This window comes from Chrysemys picta, chromosome 14 (assembly GCF_011386835.1).
Source record: "Chrysemys picta bellii isolate R12L10 chromosome 14, ASM1138683v2, whole genome shotgun sequence".
In the NCBI taxonomy this organism is placed as follows: Eukaryota; Metazoa; Chordata; order Testudines; family Emydidae; genus Chrysemys; species Chrysemys picta.
This window is the reverse complement of record NC_088804.1, coordinates 15,020,630-15,042,332: the sequence shown is the minus strand read 5'-3', so window position 1 is coordinate 15,042,332 and position 21,703 is coordinate 15,020,630. Positions and strand designations below refer to the sequence as shown.

At 38.8% G+C, this 21,703-nt stretch overlaps 1 protein-coding gene across 12 annotated transcripts in view; it reads left to right on the top strand.

The window, feature by feature from the left end:
* Window positions 1-21,703, top strand: part of FTO (FTO alpha-ketoglutarate dependent dioxygenase) — a 332,418-nt gene that overhangs the window by 168,441 nt on the left and 142,274 nt on the right. For 4 of the 12 annotated variants that reach the window (XR_010592539.1, XM_042852281.2, XM_065567025.1 and 1 more), the window contains exon 9: window positions 19,101-19,165. The exons of 6 other annotated variants lie outside the window; for them this stretch is intronic. Coding sequence is in view for 5 of the 6 variants with exons in the window: in XM_042852281.2 (XP_042708215.1) it covers window positions 19,101-19,125 (25 nt within the window). In the remaining variant the exon portion in view is untranslated. Of the gene's footprint in view, window positions 1-17,008; window positions 17,072-19,100; window positions 19,166-21,703 lie in introns of all 12 variants that reach the window. 2 more of the 12 variants (XM_065567032.1, XM_065567028.1) reach the window with 1 other exon arrangement.

Sequence of the window (21,703 nt, the reverse complement as noted above, 5' to 3'; positions counted from 1 at the left end):
TTGGTCTGAATTCAATTAATCTGGACAAGGCTTTAAAGTCAGCACTAGTGACCGTTCCTTATTTATATAAGATTTCATGATTGCAATGCAAGGAAGTGATTTGGCAACAGTTTACTCACTACCCACTTGCAGATCTGAATTCAGGGAACAGAAATTATGGGGTTTTCAGGCTGCAGGATGGTGGAGATCAAGTATATCACAGAGGTGACAAATGTATAATCTGTGGAGACAGAGTGTTAGCTACATCATCTGACAGCTGAACCACAAAGTGGCATTAGCATCAGCTGTCATCCTTCTTGCTACAGACAATGGTGTCTGCCAGAGGCCAAGGAGGAGGCGAAAAGCAGGAGTGTGTGTGTATATATGGAACTGTTGTCTATTGCTCTGTTGCTCTTCAGCTAAAGAACTGGCGTTTTGAGCTAGGGATGTGGAATGATTGGCCCAGTGAATGAAAGAATGTCATAGATTTATTTTGAAACCATCCATTGAGGTTTCTTATTTTCCTCTGCCCTTAGCAGAGTGTCCTTTATGCCTCAGAACCGAATATCTCCATAAAACCAGCTCACAAATTTAGTACAAACTGAAACTTTGTCTAAAAATAGAAGTTTGGGATTAAATGAGGCTAGAGATGGAACTACCTTTTCTTTCCAAGAACTGATGCCTTATCCTATGGGGACTTTATTGTTAATGTTATTACAGTTATCTTTGTATTAAATTTAGCTCTATGTAGTATAAAACTATTTGAACTTTGAGGATCTGGGTTATAAAATCAGCATATAATGTTAATATGGAAAAATTGTGGGATAACATGGGGAAATTAAATGCAGTCAGCCAAATTCTGTTATTTTCACCATTGCAAAAGATATAAGTGAACAGGTACAAGTACAGGACTTAAGTCTTGGATACTGTTAATCTTGTGTGTTACTAAATTTTCAGCACATATATGGGACTCGATGATGTTGGGAATTAATAATGAAACACAAAGCCTTTCATCTCCAGTCACTAGTTCAATTGTGGATCAGGTTGGTAGTGCAAAAATGTTATTCCTTTTGGATTGCTGTTTGATGGCTTATAGAAAATGCATTGGTTCTTCAGTCCTAGTAGGCAATTGTGTATTTAATATAGTGCCACTATCACAACAGACACTAATTTATACCCTTGCTGATGTTTGCAGAGAAACCAAAAATCAAATGGACATAGCAACAGAACAATATGTCCTCAACAGGAGAAGTGGTTTCTCCAGGCCAGGGTTGTGACAAGTTATTTTTCCAATGAGTGGGGGACCCATTGCCTGCTCTGTACCTTCCATATGAAGAGAGGACATTGCTCTGTAGTCGTCTTCATAAAGAGCTTTTACATGTATTTAAAAATATGTGTGTGTATAAATATGTGCAGATATACACATTTATCACATATATACTGGTGATAGCCATGTTACAGATTGGAGGACCATGTCAGCAATAGTGGACAGGAAGGGAAGCAACTTTTGTCTGGAGGCCAGAGGCTGGGTCTCAGGCCAAGGGGAATGAGATGAACTGGAAAGAAGTGTTTAAAAATATAGTCTATTGTATAGTCCCTGTAGCTGCAAAGATGGCATCTTTCTAACATTTGTGAAGTTTATGGTTAGATATGTTGTTTAAAAAGATAAGGACTAAGGGGCCTCTTACATAAACTGTATTGTTTTCATATCCATGGTCCTAATGACATGTTGGGAATATCTATAGACCATGAATGAGAAAACAGTTTAGGGATTATAAGGTGGTAGTAGAAAGAAAAATACTTTGTAACCCACTGAAACTTCTTGGGATCTACGCCTACAAAAGGAAACCTTTAGAAGGAAAGCAATACCTTTGAATTACTAACAAATATTCTCATGAGTTGCAATACCACTGAAATGTTTCATAGTACCATATTGAGTATACTATGAATTACCTAACGTGGGTTGGTGATGAAGCAGAAATAATGCATGGGCAAGAAGCTTATTAAAGAATATTAATGACGGGCTTTGGTGTCATCTAGAAAAAGAATGGCAAAATCATAAACACAGGCAGTTGGAGATGGACCAAAAATAATTTCTTAGAAGATAGAGGCAGTGAATATGCCGAGTATAGAAAAAGAAGTTAGGGGAAAATGTTAGACAATTAAAAGCAGAGGTGGTGAGAGCTTGGAGGGAAAGAGAGAAAGTAGCCTGCTATCAGAGAGAGAGAGTCTTGAGAGCTTTTGAACCTGATACTGAGAGGGTATACCAGACTCATTGAAAGACTGGCAATTTTTTTCATCAGTTACATTTATAAGGTTGGTGTAACTGATGTTAGAATTTGGCCCAAAATATGTTGTGAATAAAACAGAACAAATAATTCATTATATTAGTTTCACCTCTTTCTCTGAAAATTGTCTTTGAGCAGATTGCTATCTTCTCAGATTTATTCACTATCTGAAATTATTTGGTAAATAATTTTGGAGAATTCTTGGTCCGCAGGTTGTTTATGAACAGGTCATTGTAATTATGTGTCTGAAGCTGAAACCATATTGGTTAGTTTTGATCGAACACACAGCTCATTTAATATGTATCTGCTTCCTGGTTGGATGAGAGTGACTATTTAGAATTGGGTTCTCGCATGAATGTGTGATTATGAATTCAGAATGTACTTTTTGGAATTTTCCAACATTTGCTTAAAATTTGCTGTTTCTGCAAACATTCCTGCCAGAAAACTGATTTGCTAGAATATCTGAGGCAAGTTAACAGAAAAGTGTGACACAAATGGAGTAAAAAGAATTTTATTTTAAAATAATAAAAAAATATTCACAGGTTTTTTTCTGTATTCACCAATCTTTAGTTTTCCACTAATATGATCAATCTTGATTTGTGGTAAATAAGTAAGGTGTTTTACTCTCTACTAATTGCACCCTCAGCAGAATTTTAATAAAGGTTATGAGTTGTGGGTTTTTTTGTCTGATACTGGGGATATATTTATATATCTTAGAAGGCCAAAATGTGTCTTTCTAGAGTTTTCAGATCCTTTAATAAGAATGATTTTTGACCATCATGGTCAAGGTTGATTTGAGGAGATGCCCTGGAGATGAAAGGTTAACAATTTGTCCAGTCTAGAATGGATTAATCACTCACTGTACACGGTGTTTATCTTAGCAGACGATTTGCCACTCACAAAGAACAGTAATTTTATTTTATATCAGGGTGTCCCAAGTGTATCTTAGACATTTCCCCTTCAATGTATTTTCCCAGCTTATAGATGAAGCCTAAATTCAGCTGTCAGTTGCAAAGTGATAGAATGGGAGTTGGGTTATTAATAGCTTTGCTTGCCTGTAGGTGACACTGTTTCACCATTTATCTGAACATTGTCCAATATCTTGTCTAGGGACAAAAAAAAAGGAGTTACATTAAAATAATTTGAGAGAGATTCAAATAAATATATTGCATTAATGGTTCCTTCCGTCTTGGTTAGAGAGTGGAGTATTAGGTATGGGTGGATGAATGGCATGTTATCCTTTTCAAAGACGGCAGCAGTTTATGAAATTATTTCTGATTAATTAGCTCACTAGCATCTCTACGTCTGTTCAGTATCCCCTTGACAGACAAGATGCTAAAAAGATTACTCTACAGTGTTTCTAAAGGCTAATGTAAAAAACCTGGAGGATAATACACTAGTGGAAAATCTTAATTCACTGCTAACTTGTGGCAATGTAAAAGTAAAGTTAAAATGTTCTTAGTCATGCAAGTCATTTAAATTAATAATGTGTGCCATTAAGTGAAATTTCAGGGAGGATTTTTTTCCTACAGGAAAAAGGATACTGCTTACAGAGAAAATAAAAAATTCTATGAGGCTTGAGCAATCATCTATCTCTAAGCTACAGTGGTCATACTGCCAGATGTTCAGGCGCTGCTGCTGCTTTGACATGTATATCTCTCTTCCAGGCAGAAAACAATATATACATCAGCCCAGGTGCAAGGTGGCCTTGCCAGCAAATCTACCTCCTCCTAGCTGTGACACTCATCCACTCCACATCACAATGTGTATATTAGAAGGAGAGTGTAATTAACGCCCGGAAAGAATAGGTTTCACTAAAGTGATGTGCACAGTAATGATATTGTTAGCTTCCTTAATTTCCAGTTTCACCATCAATTATGCCATGTGTTTCATCCAGTTGGTGCTACCCTCCCAGTGTTAATTATAACCTACAAGACTGTTACAGTTAATTTTATGGCAAGCATATTGTCTCTTCAAGGCTCCAGAGCAGCTCATAAATTATCTTGAAGGTAAAATGTAACTTGGGGAACTAGTTATGAAAATTCCATCCATCTCGCTTAGGAGGTGCAGCTGCTACTGTCAGCTGCCTTGCTGCTGCATTGTGAAGGAATTGTGGTGGGTCAGGTTTAAGACGCTAGGCCCAGACTGTCACTGAGGAGAAAGGCTGTCCTGGCCCTGTCAGACAAGTACCTTCTGCCAATCCCTTGTGGTTTCGCTTTGCAGGCAGTAAAAGGCAGGCAGTGCAGGTGGATGGTCCCCAAGCTGTCTCTATTCATTACTTTACAGAAACTTGTTTTAGTTAGGCAGGTACGGAGACCTTTTCTCTTCACTGTTGTCATGATGTTAGGCATCATCTGCAAAGTCTGAGATAGATAACTCTATAAATAACTCAGTGTTACGCTGGGGCTGTGGTGGTGGTGGGGAGTGTGGGGGAATGATTAGCACCATACGCATACACCCAGTAACTCACTGGGTTGTAAAATGATTGTTAATTTACTTGTAGGAAGGGGTTGGTTTGGAGGAGCACATCTGTTCCTTTTTATTTCACATACATAATTTGATGAGGTGAGATTTAATTGCTAAGTAATTTGTATGAAAGTTTGGCATTACATAAGCATGTTTTTATATTGGGATTATTTTTATGAAGTGCGTGTTTGTTAAATTTTTTTCTCACAAGAATTGCAAACTCTGTTCAAGCCCTTGGGGGCTTCAAAAAAAAAAACCAAAAAACAAAAGACAAAGTGCTCACAAGTAGATGAGACTTTCATTAAGCATATTTGTATAGTTACTGTAAATGCCCTTTTATTGCTGATGGCTCTTCCTTTGAAATTCTGGATCATGAGTTAGTATTGAAAGCTTTCAAGCTTTGGGAGCGCCCCTAAGCATTTGTCTTTATTAACTACAAGTCAGGTTTTCGGATGGCGCAGTTTTCTCTGCACTTCCATACTATTAAAAGCATCCCATATTTAGTCACTGGTATCTCCCCCTGTTGCCTACAGCTGGGAGGGCAGATGAATGAACACTGAAAGTTGGTGCTTGTGCAATTCCACATACAGTCAGAGGTGCTGCGGATGCAAATACACAGGGCCATTGTGAATTAATAAATGTTGTGAACTGACTTAAGGAGAAAAGGCACAATAATAAAAATCGGCAAGGACAATGCATCACAAAATGCAGTTTGTTCATTTGTTTTAACAGCTGTAATTCAATTTTAATGATTTTTGATAATTTATAATGTCCCCGAGCAAACTTTTCAAAATAATGAAGTTTTGGTATGTGAGACCTTAGTTTATAAGCACTCTGCCTTTAAACCTTTGCAAAGTGGGGGAAAGGAGGCATCTGCATGTAGAAATTATTGAAAAGTGCATTTGTGAGGTGCTACCATAGAGTCATTGTCACTTTCTTTTTTCCCCTGGAAATTCCAGGAAATGTGTCTTTGACACATTTAGAGGTCCATTTCCCCTCCAAATATGGGACACTTAGGCTATGTCTATGCTACAGGCTATGTTGGCAAAACTTATGTTGCTCAGGGTTGTGAATATTCTATCCCCCTGAGTTACACCGACATAAGCACTCGTGTACACAGTGCTATGTCAGTGGGAGAGCTTCTGCCGCCGACAGAGCTTCTGCTGCTCGCATTGGTGGTTTTTTAATGCCAATGGAAGAGTCTCTCTCTCTCTCTCTCTCTCTCTCTCCCCCTCATCGGCATAAAACATCTTCACCACGTGAACTGCAGTGGCGCAGTTGTATCAGTATAGCTGCGCTGCTGTATGTATAGACATACCCTGAGGCATGTTCTTCTCTTGAGAAGAGAATAGACTCCTAAATTTCAACCATTTTAAGGAACCGGAACATTGAATCTTATCTATCTTTGTTATTCAGGGCTAGATTATGCCTTCAGGGACAGCCTTGAGCAGGTGTGTGTGATATGCAAACAGCATCATCCTGCCCCAGAAGCAATGTGCCTCAGAGACACAATTCCTCCCTTGCTTTCTCCTTTCTTTGCTCCCAGGGGCAGGGGAGGAGGGAAAGGGAAGGGAGAAAGAGTTATTTATTTTTGGTGTATACCATTTAGTGCTACATTGCTCCATCCTGGCGGGCTCCTATATGTAACACCTTGTGTGACCAACTAAAGTTTGCAGTGTAGTTGTAGCCATGTCAGTCCCAGGACATCAGAGAGACAATGTGGGTGAGATTATAGCTTTTATTGGACCATCTTCTGTGGCTTGAAAGCTTCTCTCTCTCATCAACAGAAGTTGGTCCAATAAAAGATATTACCTCATCCACCTTGTCTCTCAACTGAAGGTTGACTTCTGACCATAACCGTATGAAGATCATCCATCAGTGTCACCAAAATGGTCCCAATGTTGTGGCTCAGTCTGCATTCTGGCTGAGAAGGATTAAGGCTGTCTGCATTGATTAGCAGTTGTTAAAGTATGGTTGTCACTAATTTTTGGATGAGTTTTCTTAGGAAGAGGAGGTTGGGGATAGAGCAGTAATTTTTAAGATTGCTGGAGTCCAGTACTAGTTTCAGAAGGACTGATCAGATTTTGAAGCACTTAGAGGAGAGGAAAGTGATCAGGAACAGTCAGCATGGATTCACCAAGGGCAAGGTATGCCTGACTAGACAAATTAGAGGATTGGGCCAAAAGAAATCTGATGAGGTTCAACAAGGACAAGTGCAGAATCCTGCACGTAGAATGGAAGAATCCCAGGCACTGCTACAGACTAGGGACCGAGTGGCTAGGCAGTAGTTCTACAGAAAAGGACCTGGAGATTACAGTGGACGAGAAGCTGGATCTGAGACAACAGTGTGCCCTGGTTGCTAACGGCATTTTGGGCTGTATGAGTAGGAGCATTGCCAGCAGATCGAGGGACGTGATCATTCCCCTCTATTTGACATTGGTGAGGCCTCATCTGGAGTACTGTGTCCAGTTTTGGGCCCCGCACTACAAGAAGGATGTGGAAAAATTGGAAAGAGTCCAGCAGAGGGCAACAAAAATGATTAGGGGGCTGGAGCACATGACTTATGAGGAGAGGCTGAGGGAACTGGGATTATTTAGTCTGCAGAAGAGAAGAATGAGGGGGGATTTGATAGCTGCTTTCAACTACCTGAAAGGGGGATCCAAAGAGGATGGAGCTAGACTGTTCTCAGTGGTACCAGATGACAGAACAAGGAGTAATGGTCTCAAGTTGCAGTGGGGGAGGTTTAGGTTGGATATTAGGATAAACTTTTTCACTAGGAGTGTGGTGAAACACTGGAATGGGTTAGCTAGGGAAGTGGTGGAATCTCCTTCCTTAGAGGCTTTTTTAAGGTCGGGCTTGACAAAGCCGTGGGTGGGATGATTTAATTGGGGATTGGTTCTGCTTTGAGCAGGGGGTTGGACTAGATGACCTCCTGAGGTCCCTTCCAACCCTGATATTCTATGATTCTATGTTTGCATGCTTCAAAGAGGTAGGTATATTGATTTATATGAAAAAAGTGTTAATGGATCCTAGAGGCTTGATTCTTTTCTCACATACATTGGTTTTACATCAGTGTAACTCCACTGACTTCAATAAAGTTACCGTTGATTTAATTTAGTGTAACAGAGACCAGAATAAGGCCTCAGTAAATGTCTTTCAAACTGTCAATATGAGGGTCTCTCAGACTTCTATTTTAATACTGTTTCCGGAGAGAGAGATTTGGTTGGAAAAAGTCTTTTCTGACTGAACTTGGCATGCAAAACTATCAGCACAGAAGTATTTCTTTTAAATATAAAAAATTTGTTTTATACAACTGAAAAAGAAAACCTTACCAGAATAAAGTGCTTTTGTTTTCCTGCACTGTATAGCCTGAGGCCAACTTCAAAAGAAAAACTATAACTTGGAAAGTGATTGAACTACTGATATTATGAAGCCATAGGTCATTTGGGAAAACATATTAAAGTTACTTTAAAAAGGGGAGGGGAGGAGGAGAGCCTAAAAAGTGGCTGCCATAGAAATCTGCTGTCACACTTGAAGAGTTTAAAAAAAATCACTGGAAATTTTAGAGTTTTGGCTGTTGGGTTTTTTTTTTTTTTTTTTTTTTTTTTTGGATGCAGCTGGATTGACATGATAAAACAAAACTGCACCAAAGGAGTCACTATATTCTGTTGGGTCAACAACTCAGGAAGAAAATGAATTTTTAAGGTAGGGTCAGTAATAGGTCAAAACACTTTTGGGAAAATGCAATTTATTTAGAGTTAGAAGCTCTTATTTATGAATATGCAGTTTGTAAAACAAACCCGATCAGACATTTTTCTTTGCATAAAAGAAGACATTTTTGAAATAGTATGTATATGAAACTATGCATTTTCCCAGTGCAATTGAAATCTACTAGGTACAGAAATATGTAAATATTAAAAAAAAACATTTTGCAAAACAAATATATACAAATACTGAAAGCACTTAAATCAAAGTTTTGAGAGGAAAACATAATGTATTTCAAAAACAAAAAATTATAAAAAAGTGCAACAGTTACATGAATTCCAAATAGCTACAGAGCCGGATTCTTTATAGAAATTCTTGATGAGAAAGCAGATCTCTAAATGTAACCCCATGAAGCACATAAGTGCCTATGCATATATGTACTTTATTATATTATTGCCACAAATAAATATTAAAGCCTGAGTATTCTTCTTTAAAAAAAAATATCACTGTGGTGTTAGTTTGTTTCCAGCACCTAAAATTAAACATCGCATGGTTTCTTTAACTTTGGGTTTTCTTATTTGGGACATGAATTAATCATAAACTCTAATCCATATATGAGTACCTATATGTACATGTGGAATTTGGAAGTTGTCAAGGCTCTGAATGAACACAGAAGTCTGTCAATGCAGATCAAATTGCATAGTTATTTCTTGTCCCTGCCATTAACCTCTTATCATAGTAGTTTTTCCTTTGTCAGACTCTAGTATGGGAGACATTTGGGGATTATTTTTGGTTGCCAGTACTGTCAAACCTTTTTTTTCTTTACTATAGTGAGATGAAAAATCAGGGCTCAGGCTTTCGTCCCCCCTCATGGGGTTGTGTAGTAATTTTTGTTGTCAGAAGGGGGTTGCGGGGCAATGAAGTTTGAGAACCGCTGACCTAAGCACATTCTTTAAAAACGTATGCTTAAAGTACATTGCTGCATAGGCAGGGGCGGCTTCAGGCGCCTGGGGCAGCAAACTGTGGGGGGCGGCCTGCCGGTCACTGTGAGGGCGGCAGTCAGGCTGCCTTCAGCGGCATGCCTGCAGGAGGTCCCACGGTTTCGGCGGCAATTCGGCGGCGGGGACGCTGAAAGCGCGGGACTGGCGGACCTCCCGCAGGCGTGCCGCCGAATCAGCGTGACCAGCGGACCGCCCGCAGGCATGCCACCGAAAGCCGCCTGACTGCTGTGCTTGGGCGGCAAAATACATAGGTGCATAGGCACCTATATGCTTCACAGACCGGGGTTACATTTAGAGATCTGCTTTCTCACTGAGTATTTCTATATAGAATCCTGCGCTGTATCTATTTGGAATTCATGTAACTGTTGCACTTTTGTCTTTGTTTATGAAATACATAATGGTTTCCTCTCAAAATTTAAATTAATGACTCAAAGTTTTAAACACTTTTATAATCGTAACATAATTGTTTCCACCAATGTAGAGGCTGATCCTGAAAGATGCTGATCACCCCTTGCTGAGTGCCCTCAGCTGTCATTTAAATGAAAAATATTAATCCAGGAATTCTCACTTTTTTTCTCTCTCTTCATCTGATAAAAGGAAACTTTAAGAAAACCACAAATTGTCAGAAACATATGAAGAAAAAGATTAGTATTCTTTTTATTTAAATTTTTTTGTAATTACAAATTGTGATTTAAATACGCTTAAGTGTCATTAGGTGCCATCAATTATGAATCCTAAAATAGAATTCACCTTTAATTTTTAATTGGCTCGCTTTTTAAGTCAAAGCCTTAGCTTTATTTAAGCATATTATTTTCTGTTTCACACAAAAGTATGTACAAGATTTATTGGCGTTTGCATGAAAAAATAAAAGAATTTTCATGTTTTATAAGAAACTTAATACACTCTCACAGATGGTCCCGCTCAGGTGTGATTTTAATTACGAGATACAACAAAGCCCAGCACAGTAGGAAGTCTCTTAATAAATGTCCTGAGGCTTTTGTCTTCACATGTCAAAAAGCCTTTTTATTGAGCGATTAAAATATTTTCTTTTATTGGCTGATTTTAAAAATGAACAAAATGCTTGGAATAGAAATATGAGGGCTTTCAGAGTTCAAAATGTGTTGATTTGCATTGTTTGGGGGGAGTGAAAAAGAAGTTTTATTTTGGAATTACTCTTTTTCCCTCTCTCTAAATTTGCTTTTCAAAAAGCAAATGCTAGACAAATGTGTTAATAATATATTAAAAATGTGCATGAACATGAATAATGTATTAACAAATGAAAATGTGTTCTCTTTACATACTGTGCTTGATTTTGGCTTGTCATTTTGTTTAGCAGTAAAGAGCTAGGTTTTGTAAAACACTGTGTAAAATGCACAGAGAGAAACCAATAATAATTTAAACCCAGCCATAACATACAGCTTCCATTAATAAAACACAAATGATATGGTCTTATTGTTAAATATTAATAATATATAATAATAATTTTATACTGTCTCTCTCTTAGTGGGGAATTATGAGGACCTCATGTAAGGACCTCGGTGTCCTGACATGGTTAATTATCCATAGATAATGGTTATCAGCAATAGCTGTTATAAGCACCACAGCCTCACTGGTGAGGGGTTATTAAGTGTTTGCACTCTCAGGTGCAGTGCACCTATGCACTTCTCTACAGAAACAAACAGCTGTGTTTTCTTTACTGTATTATACATCACATTCAGTGCATCATTTATTATAGCAAAGCTAATGATGCACATGCAAACCTTTATGTCCCATATTATACAGTGGTAATATATTTGCTATAGATATGTTAATTTAGCTTTCATAAGTCATTTATCTTTGCTAATATATAATGTATCTTATTTAGGATGCTGCAGCTCTGGGGTTCATTACGTATGAGTGTATTTAAATAAGAAATGAGTAGAACTAACTTATGTTAAGTGGCTAAACGTTTCCAGGTCCCCAAATCCTGTTTCATAATATCTGAGAACTTTCTTCTTAAGGACACAGTTATTGGAAATCATTATTCCAAATCTGGGACAATGAAAAGAGTGAAAATAATGAGCATATACAAGTAACATAGGTTGCTTTTTCGATGAGGTTGAATGCATCTCATGGGAGGAAGTTCCTTCAACTTTAGATAGTTATGGCTCACTTTAAATCATAGTTTGGAAAATGCTTTACTCCTTACACATGTAGCCTAGGACTTAGCTTATGGGTTAATTTACTAGTTTAAAGTTAGCTTTTAAGTAAAAAGATAAGATATATGTGTAAGGCAGTAATGTAAGAAGCCTCCAGGCCCAAACCTGTAAGACATTAGTGTAAACACGTAGCATAAGGAAGTTAGGGTGACCAGATGTCCCGATTTTATAGGGACAGTCCCGATTTTGGGGTCTCTTTCTTATATAGGCTCCTATTACCCCCCCCACCCCCCGTCCCGATTTTTCACACTTGCTGTCTGGTCACCCTAAAGGAAGTTAGGGCTATAAGCATAAATAAGCTGACCGTCAGTACCCCTAACTTATACATTGGTATAAGATATAATTTTGCAATAAACAGTTCTGCTGAAATTTTGTATAAAGTGCTGATAGGTACCTGCAAAAAGTTAGTTGATGCCAGTTTCAGTATTGTAGGATAGGAACATCAGCAGATGCTTAACAGCAGGATTGCTATAGTAACGAATAGATGTATATGCTAATAAAGTTAAGATAATTAATATGCAAACCTATAGAATAAGTTTGTTCCCTCCCAACAATATGAGGGAGAGGAAATTAATTAGGGGCAAAGGAGGCTGAACATTATGAATATTCATGGCAGGCGTCAGATCCTGTAAGAGGGCTAACTACAGCCTAGACCGGAGGTTCTCAGATTGTGGTCCGCGGACCACCAGTGGTCTATGAGCTCCATTCAGGTGGTCAGCGGATAGATCCCTCTAATGTGCACGCCTAGGCGGCCACACACAAGAGAATGAAGGGCTACCCATCTAATTAGTGCAGGTATGGCTCCATTAATTAGGTGCCTGGAACCTGGAGAAGACGTACATGTAAGGTGAGGTGGTGGCCTTGGGGGGAACAGGAGGTAGGTGGGAGGGGGCAGTGGGGTGAGAAGAGGTGGTTGGAGAAATTTGGGACGTGCAGGGCTGCAGCAGCCAGAGAAAGAGGTGACTTTCCCCAGTTCTAGGGCTGTGGCTGCCAGGGAGAGACGGCCCTCCTTCCCAGCCTCAGCTCTGTGACTGCTCTGGTGGGGGAGATACCCCCTCGTTCCCAGCCCCAGCTCAGGCACTACCGTGGCAGGGGAGAGAGGGAGAGACCCCCCTCCTTACGAGCCCCAGCTTGGGGGCTGCCAAGGCGTGGGAGAGAGGGAGAGACCCCGCTCCTTCCCAGCCCCAGCTCAGGGGTGCCGCAGTGGGGGAGAGAGAGAGAGATCCCCCTCCTTCCCAGCCCCAGCTTGGGGACTGCTGCGGTAGGGGAGAGAGGGAGAGACTCCACTCCTTCCCAGCCACAGCTCAGGGGTGCCGCAGCGGGGGAGAGAGGATGCATCCATCGCATTAGAAAGGTAAGACTACCGATATTAAAATATGAGTTGTGTGATTTTATTTGTAGAACAAAAAATGTTTATTATTAAGGGGTTTTTTATATAGCGCTTTTATCCAAAGTGCTTTACAATAGTTAGCTAATGGTACAAACAACATTTGGAAAGATCATTAAGTGGTCCGCCGAGACCCTCAGAAATTTCTAAGTGGTCCGCGAAAAAAAAAGTTTGAGAACCACTGGCCTAAACCATTGAGACTCGACCACTGGATCACTTGCCGTGCCAGAGATAGGATAGAACCCTAATGGACCACCACCTGTCTCCACGGGAATTGGGAGAGTATGTGTATGACACTGGACATAAAGTTAATAATGCATGACTGTTACATTCTTGTTTGGATCGGAACTTCTGTATTTACTAATTGTGTTAATAAAACTATTGCAAAGTCAAAAGCTTTTCCCAAGTCTGAGTGTTGCAGCCATGTATATTGAGGTTTCCAATTTAATTGTATTTCTAATAACTCTGGGCTTGATCTTGGAGCTGGAACCTGCCAAACCTCAGAGTACTAATTTGTCATTTGGGGATTCGAAAGTAATCAATACACAATCAATAGATCAGGCAACTCACATTTCTTATAACGTACCACATTGAATGAGTATTGAATAATGGAATGAAAAGATAAAGTGCTAATTTTATATAAACGAAACTACGTTCAGCCTGGGGCCTACTGAAAGTAAGATGAGTTTTATGGTCTTTGAAGATCATTGGTCAATATCACTCCTTATCTAATAAGAGCTAAATCGCATTTAAACATGCCAGATTGTTAGGAGGACAGTGTTGGGCCTGTGCTCACATATTGCATGGAACGTTGAGTTCGTGGACGTTGTTGGGCTCGGTGATGCTAACACTCACAGTTTTATCATGGATCTCACATTATTTGGTATTTTCGGAGTCATGTAATCACATGAAAATCTTAGCTTACAATTTTTTTAAAAAGTAAGTTTCCAGCCCTGATGGCTGCTGAGAAGGCAAGTAAAGAGACCCCAGATTTATTTTGCTATGTATCCATGATTTTTTGGAACCTGGCTCATGATTTTTGAGTGCTTCGCATTGGCAGTGCTGCAGGCACAATAGGAAAGCTGCAGCAGACTGCGTCATAGCTACATGAAGAATAACTTCATCAATTAAGAATAAGGAATAGGAGTATGATTTTTATTCAGGGAAAAATCATATAAACATTTCCTCTTATTAGTGATTTTAGGAGCTTTTCATCTTTAGTGAATATCTGGTGAACTCTTGTGGTCTTAGTTAAACTGTGGCTGAAGACACTTCTGTGCTATTTCAGCTAATATTATAGGGTCACAGACTTACTAGCTAATTTGTGTACTAACACTGGTATAAACCGGAAACTACCCAGTGGAAATCAGTGGAGTTATACCAGTGTGAGAGGAGAATCAGATCCGCTATTGTTAGACATGGGGCTTTATATTGTACTGTATTCTTATCCTGTATTCCAACTTATCCTGTGTTATGAAAAGGTACAATAGAACCTAGGAATTTGGAGTGAAAAGTCTGCCGGCTTGTTTCAAGTTGTTATTGATTATTTGCTGAGTGGCAGCAGAGTGTGATGCTTTAGAAAAATAGAGGATGGTGTCTGTCCCCAGGAGTTTAGTTAAGAAAATTTTTCTTTTCCCCTAATCTTGTGTGGGTTCTGTATGGGAAGTAGTAGAGTAAGAGATGGTATGGAGTTGGGTTGCCAACTCTAGGGAGTTGCTCTGTTTAACATTAATTTACATTGGTTCTGCCACTCCATGGTGAATCCTGCCCTGTCCCTGATGAGTAATAAGAGGACAACTGCAGTCATGGATATCATGAGACTGTGGCTCCTTGAGGTTGGGGGATGTGTACTGTGTGGCATGTGGAGACACACAGCTTCTGCACAGGTGGACCACTACTCTTCAAGAGAACAAAACGTTCCAACTCTTAGTTGCTACACAGGAAAAACATGCACAGGGGGTGATTTGCCTCTCTGTGGTACTACCCCAGAAACAGAAGGATACATCATGCACTTATAAATCAAAAGTTAGGCCCAATGGCCTGATATTCAGAGGTGCTGAGCATTACAGGCAATGGGAGCTGTGATGCTTGAAAATTAGGCCTGTCTCTTTGTGAACCAGGTGCAATCAGTTTCCCTTTAACTCACTAGTTACCATTCTGAGGTGTATCTCTTAAAAATGAATTTGCCTAGTTAGAGCTCAGTTGTGGCTTTGCCATAAGCCCTGATTTAAGGAGGCAACACATGTTTGAAGACTAGGGATCACAATCTAGTTCCTAGTTATCCCCTTGCACCAGAGGGAAAGTAATCTGCTTTATACCTCGCACAGATTATTTCCTCCTCTATGCTGTGCTAATTGGCACTTTAGAGGAGTGAAGTCCAGGTTCTGCCCATGCCCACCCTCTTTCATCCATTTGCTTGGAAGTGTGGGGAGTATGAGCCCTGCATATGTTGCTCTCCCCCCAACACTGTTATTAGACATGGGTAGCTCATGCAGAGGAGTAAGGGGATACCTTAAGACCACTTAGCCATTTGCAAGGACACATTGCAGTCCACATTTGTGCCCTTAATATCTACCAGTGTAGCAATGCAAACAATTTTTAGTGCTCGTGAAGGAAGGTGGGTTGGCAATCCTGGAGACTGAAGTCCTCTCTCACTGAACAGTTATGGCAGGGACAATGCCTGTTTCCCCCTCAGTTTTTAATATTATAACTTAAAAAAAGAAAGAAAGAAAGAAACTTACAGAATCTAAAGTCTTAAAAAACTAAAAACCGTGTGACACTGGTTTCAATGTAATTATGTAAATTTTAAAGCAGAGACTAAAGTCAAGCATCACACCCTTGGTAACCTACCATTGTTAAATTCATTAATAAAATATAACTGATCTTGATCTGCATTTTCTTTCTCCATTATATTCTAAACAAGAAGCATTTGGCTCATGAAAGTAAATGTTTTTGATCCTTTGTTGTCAGATCCCACAATTTTCTCTACGGAATTCTTTGGTGAGACAGAAAACTAATATAGTGAGCAACTGGAATGCAGGCTTGTAATTTAGAAATATCCATTTTATCCCATGTAATTTCTTCCCTAAGATTCCTTAGTCTGAATCTGATACAGGTAGGAGCCGAGGCAAACAGTAACCATTTATAGTCAGTCAGACTAGTTTAGGTTTCACTATAATGTAAAAGAAAAAGAGCTCTTGGCTTCCTTTCAGGTGTGTTACAGGAGTAGAAAATGCATTAAAATTTACCATCAAATGTTGCCACATGTTTCTATAACAATTGCAAACTTCTGTTTGATAAAAATCTAGAGATGTAGAAATCTTCATACAATAAACGTTGCCAAATAAAGAGTCAGTTTCCAAGGTTTTTTTTCAGTCCAGAATGAATATGTACCTTGAGTTCTCCCAATCCTCCAAGTAATAGCTTCAACCTATTACAACACTCAAATCTTTGCAATTAACAGTGAGTTATGACAATTTATTAAGGGGAAAATTCTGGCCTAGATTGAAGTGCACAGCTTCTATTGAATTACATTCTGACTCCTTTCAAAGTCGAGGCACTTCTATGCAGGCAGTTGTGACACAAAGATGAGGTCTCATAATAAGGTTCATGGGATGGTCTGTGCACAATCATGTACCTACGAAGACAGCAAGGACAACTGTGCATTGTGCTACACACATACAAGTGTAGAGAAAGGGAAAAATATGTGTGTAGGTGGGCCATTCCCAGCAAGAATACAGGCATATATTAAAGAACCATTCCTTCCAAACATTGACTACTGGCTATAGTGCTGTCTATTGTGAGTAGTAATGGTAGTAAGTACTACAGCAAACAGTAACTGTTTGCAGGATTGAGTCCTAGGCCATATCTACACTACCCGCCAGATCGGCGGGTAGTAATCGATCTATCAGGGATAGATTTATTACGTCTCGTCTAGACATGATAAATCGATCCCGAATCGACGCCTGTACTCCACCTCGGCAGGAGGAGTAAGCGGAGTTGATGGGGGAGCTGCGGCGGTCAACTTGCTACCATGAAGACGGCCAGGTAAGGCAAACAAAGATACTTCGACTTCAGCTACGCGAATAGCGTATCTTAGATCGATTTCCCCCCCCCCCCCCCCCAGTGTAGACCTGCCCCTACATTTGTTTCTGTGGACTACAAATGTGCTTGTTCCAGAGGTTGTTACACAGTAGTGAGATTCTGGCCAAAATGCTTCATTGTTCACCACCACTCACTCCGCCAAAAAAAAAAAAAAAAAAAATGAGTAAGGAAATAAATTTTGTTTCAAGACTTTAATTTAAAAACTTCATGAAAAATACTGAAATGAGTTCTGTCTTGCCTTAGTCAGGTTACTCCATTTGAATATCTCCCTACCCCACCCACTGTGCATGCATGTACGTTCACACACACATCTGTTAAATACATGCTGTATTGATGGAAAGTATGACCTTTTACTTCCTCCTAGTAAGCAAGGTTTGCCAAAACATAATTCAGAGTCTGCAGGGGGTCAGTTCTGAGTAACTTTGGATTGTAGAACTAGGATTTAATTTCTCTGTCTCAAATTTTCTCACGTAAATGTCATTAAAATACTTATTCTACCTTTGTTAAAGTACTTTGACATCCTTGAATGAATGGTGTTATGTTATAATGTATAATGACTTTCATAGAAGCCAAGTTGGGGAATCTGTGTAGCTAAAAATACACATACTTTTTGTGGTGGAAAGGGGAAGGGGATTGACAATGTTATGGTTTTTATATATGAGAGAAATGAGAAATAGTACAATAATATATTTTGACAATAATAGTTGTTGTAACAAGAAGGTTAGTATAGCAGGTTAGTAACTCTGATATATCTATAAGAAGTTGGCATAAGTCAATAAGCCAAATGCATTTTAACTATGAAAAGCTTTGTTCAGAGGAGGTGTCATGCATAGGAGTGTAGGGGTGAGAAGGAGACCCTGCCAGCAGGTGAAAAACTTCATAATGGTAAGTTATGTATTGAAATAGATAAACAACCTGTAATACCTAATGAACATCATATCAAAATACAAACTAATTATATTGCTTCATAAAGGAGAGAGAGAGAGATCCTAAAAACTGCCTACAATGTCTCTGCTGAAGAATTATACCTTTGGGTATGATTAGGAGACACATGTTAGTACAAGAAAAGATATCACATTATCTATTTTACCTATTTCTGTTGCTTATAAAGAACTTCACTGGAACTTCATTACTGAGATGGATTTCTAGGACCAAAGTAATACTGTTTCTTAGTACCATAAAAATCTACAAAATTCACTTTGCCATCTGTAGAGACACAGTGAAGCAAAGTAAGTTTGCCTCAAATGAAGGGTTTTGTCCTCCCTATGTGGGAGAAATCCAAACCAGAATTAGCAAGACATCACTTTTGGACTAGCCCATTGACATTTGAAGAGGCAGCCTGCCAGAGATGTGAATTTTCAGCAGCAGTATGAAGAATTGGTTTTATGGAGTTGGATTTTAGCTGCAGTATGGCAAAATCTGAAGTTTTTACAATATTATTGCCAATAGATTCTTAACAATTTAGAAATGGCCACTTGACATCATTGCTTCACTCTGTTATTAAAGGAACTATATGCTATAAGCCTGTTTCAATTAGAAAGGTATTTACTCTAGAAGCTGGACTCTTGGTTGCCTTCAAGGAAACAGGTGATCAATAAATGAACAATTTAATGGAGTAGAGCTCAGCAAATTATTATCACCCTGGGTAAAAGGAAGCTAAATTTGGAAGATATTCCACCAAAAAACAAACCCTAAAGCCCAGAACAATGTTGAAAAGAATAAAGTTTTGAAATAACAAAATTATTGCTTTGATAACATCAAGCCTTTTTATATTAAAAAAAATTGAGTGGATTATAAACTAGGGAAATATTAACAAATATCTGTGTGCTTCCTAAAAAACATCTGTTAAAAATGTCCACTGAACACTGCTACCTTTTTGATGATCTGCACGTTTCACTCTGGGGATGGATAACCTTAAGATGACCTTTTCACATCTGGGTCATGTCCTAGTAAAACTTGTCTTTTTTCTTAGACTTCAGCTGGGCTGGCGTTTCTGACAGACGTGTAAACAGATGCAAGCATTGTTGCTAATGACAGGTGATTATAAGTGGCATGGGTGCCAAGGTAATTAAACCATGCTTTGACAGGAACATTTGGTGATGTGGTATTTCAGCGTTAGAAAAATTGTTACAACACATTTTCCCCTGCTAGGCTTCTCCTGAATATCATTAATTTTGAGTGTTTGGCCATAGGACTTTTGGATCTTGAACACTGCTCACTCTCTGAAATATAAAACCATTCAGTGCAGGAAAATAGGGGAAATGGCTAGTAGAAAGAGTGGGCATATGAACAGAATTTCTTCAGATGACACATCATTCTAGAAAGCTCTTTCAAGTATAGATGCAGTACATTAGTTATAGGAGCTATGTTATCCTGCTTTATTTAATGGTTATTGTACTAGATTTGGTAATGACTATATTATTGTGGTATTCTTCACCATATACTGTATTTCTTACTGAATATCAAAACTGTGTTTTTATTGCTGCAAATTGCAGTTCCTAAATCTGTTTAAAAGCAATGTGTGGATCTGTACTTCACAGTACAACACAAATTATCAAACTAGAAATACAACATAGGCTTAGAAACCATAAATGATAATGTAAATGCTATAAAACCTTTATATTTAAGCAGATTACTGTCAAATCTTAATGATTTACTAGTCCAGATGACTTTATGCCCCTCACTCAGATACTTTTGCTGATTACAGGTTGTTGTTTTTTTTGTTTTTTTTTGCTTTTGGTGCCCAGCAAAACAACCAATGGGAATCTAGTAACTATTTTAGTGGTAAGAAAAGTTGATATATTTATATGGAATTTTAAACATGGTGTAGTTATTTTCTCACCAATGGCTTTTAAAGCTTTAGTAAAATGGGTTGAAGATCTCACCCCCATACACTTTACAGGAAGTGATGAAATGTACTAAGCCTACCTAAATCACAATAAAATATTAAATAAAAGTACTTGCATCACTATTAGCCTGTACTAAACTGAGGCACAAGCACTTTTACAGAGGAAAAAAATGCATTATCTGTGATGATAAATTATGTTCCTTCCAATGAAAGAGAGAAGACCCTGACAAAGCATAGTGATACCTCTGAGGAATAACGGAATATGGTGTCTCTTGTAAAGTTTCCCAATGGGACAACTCTGAAAATTAGGAGGCTGATTTCAATGTTCTACTCAAGACAGTTAAGTCCAAAGCAGACTGTGAAGAGCTACAAAGGGATCTCATAAAACTGGGTGACTGGGCACCAAAATGGCAAATGAAATTCAATGTTGATAAATGCAAAGTAATGCACATTGGAAAACAATCCCAACTATACATATAAAATGATGGGGTTTAAATTAGCTGTTACAACTCAAGAAAGAGATCTTGGAGTCATTGTGGATAGTTCTCTGAAAACACCCACTCAATGCACAGCTGCCATCAAAAAAGTGAACAGAATGTTGGGAGTCATTGAGAAAAGGATAGATAGTAAGACAAAAAATATCATATTGCCTCTATATAAATCCATGAAAAGGACAACAAAAATGATTAGGGGTATGGAACTGCTTCCATATGAGGAGAGATTAATAAAATTGGCACTTTTCAGCTTGGAAAAGAGATGACTAAAAGGGGATATTATTGAGGTCTATAAAATCATGACTAGTTTGGAGAAAGTAAATAAGGGAGTGTTATTTACTCTTTCTCATAACACAAGAACTAGGGGTCACCAAATGAAATTAGTAGGCATTAGGTTTTAAACAACAGGAAGTATTTCTTCACACAACAGACAGTCAACCTGTAGAACTCCTTGCCAGAGGATGTTGTGAAGGCCAAGACTATAAAAGGTTAAAAAAAAGAACTAGATCAGTTCATGGAGGATATGTCTATCAATGGCTATTAGCCAGCATGGACAGGGATGGTGTCCCTAGCCTCTGTTTGCTAGAAGCTGGGAATGGGCGACAGGGAATGGATCACTTGACGATGACCTGTTCTGTTCATTCCTTCTGAAGCACCTGGCATTGGCCACTGTCAGAAGACAGGATACTTGGCTAGATGGACCTTTGGTCTGACCCAGTATGGCCGTTCTTATGTTCTCAGAAACATGGTCTCTCTCCTGTATAGGGAGTACAGCACAGGCAACAGTTATTTCAAAAGCTAAGGTGTTAGACTTTGTCTTTTACATATGGTAAGATTATTCTCTTTAAACACACAAATTCTGCTGCCCACTTGCTCTTTGTAGTTTATAGGCTTATAAACTGTGAAAGAAAGAAGAGAATTTGATTGCTGTGATTAACAAACGAATGAAAAAGGCATGGCCCATCTTGCCAGAAATAAAATGAATCTCGCATATTGACACCTTTTAAGAGAGAGAGAGCGTGTGCGTGTGTGTGTACCTTTTTGTAAAGACATAGTGTTTTTGTACAAATGGCCTTGGAGCTGCCAGCTTTTTATTTTGGATATTGCCTGGTAGTCTCTGAAGTAGATAAAGAATGGTTTTGTTTTAATCTTTCATTTACTAGGCTTTCATTGTATTGCGGTTACAGTCACAATGTCAGCACATAAAACGTTAAACATCACTGATCTGAAAGA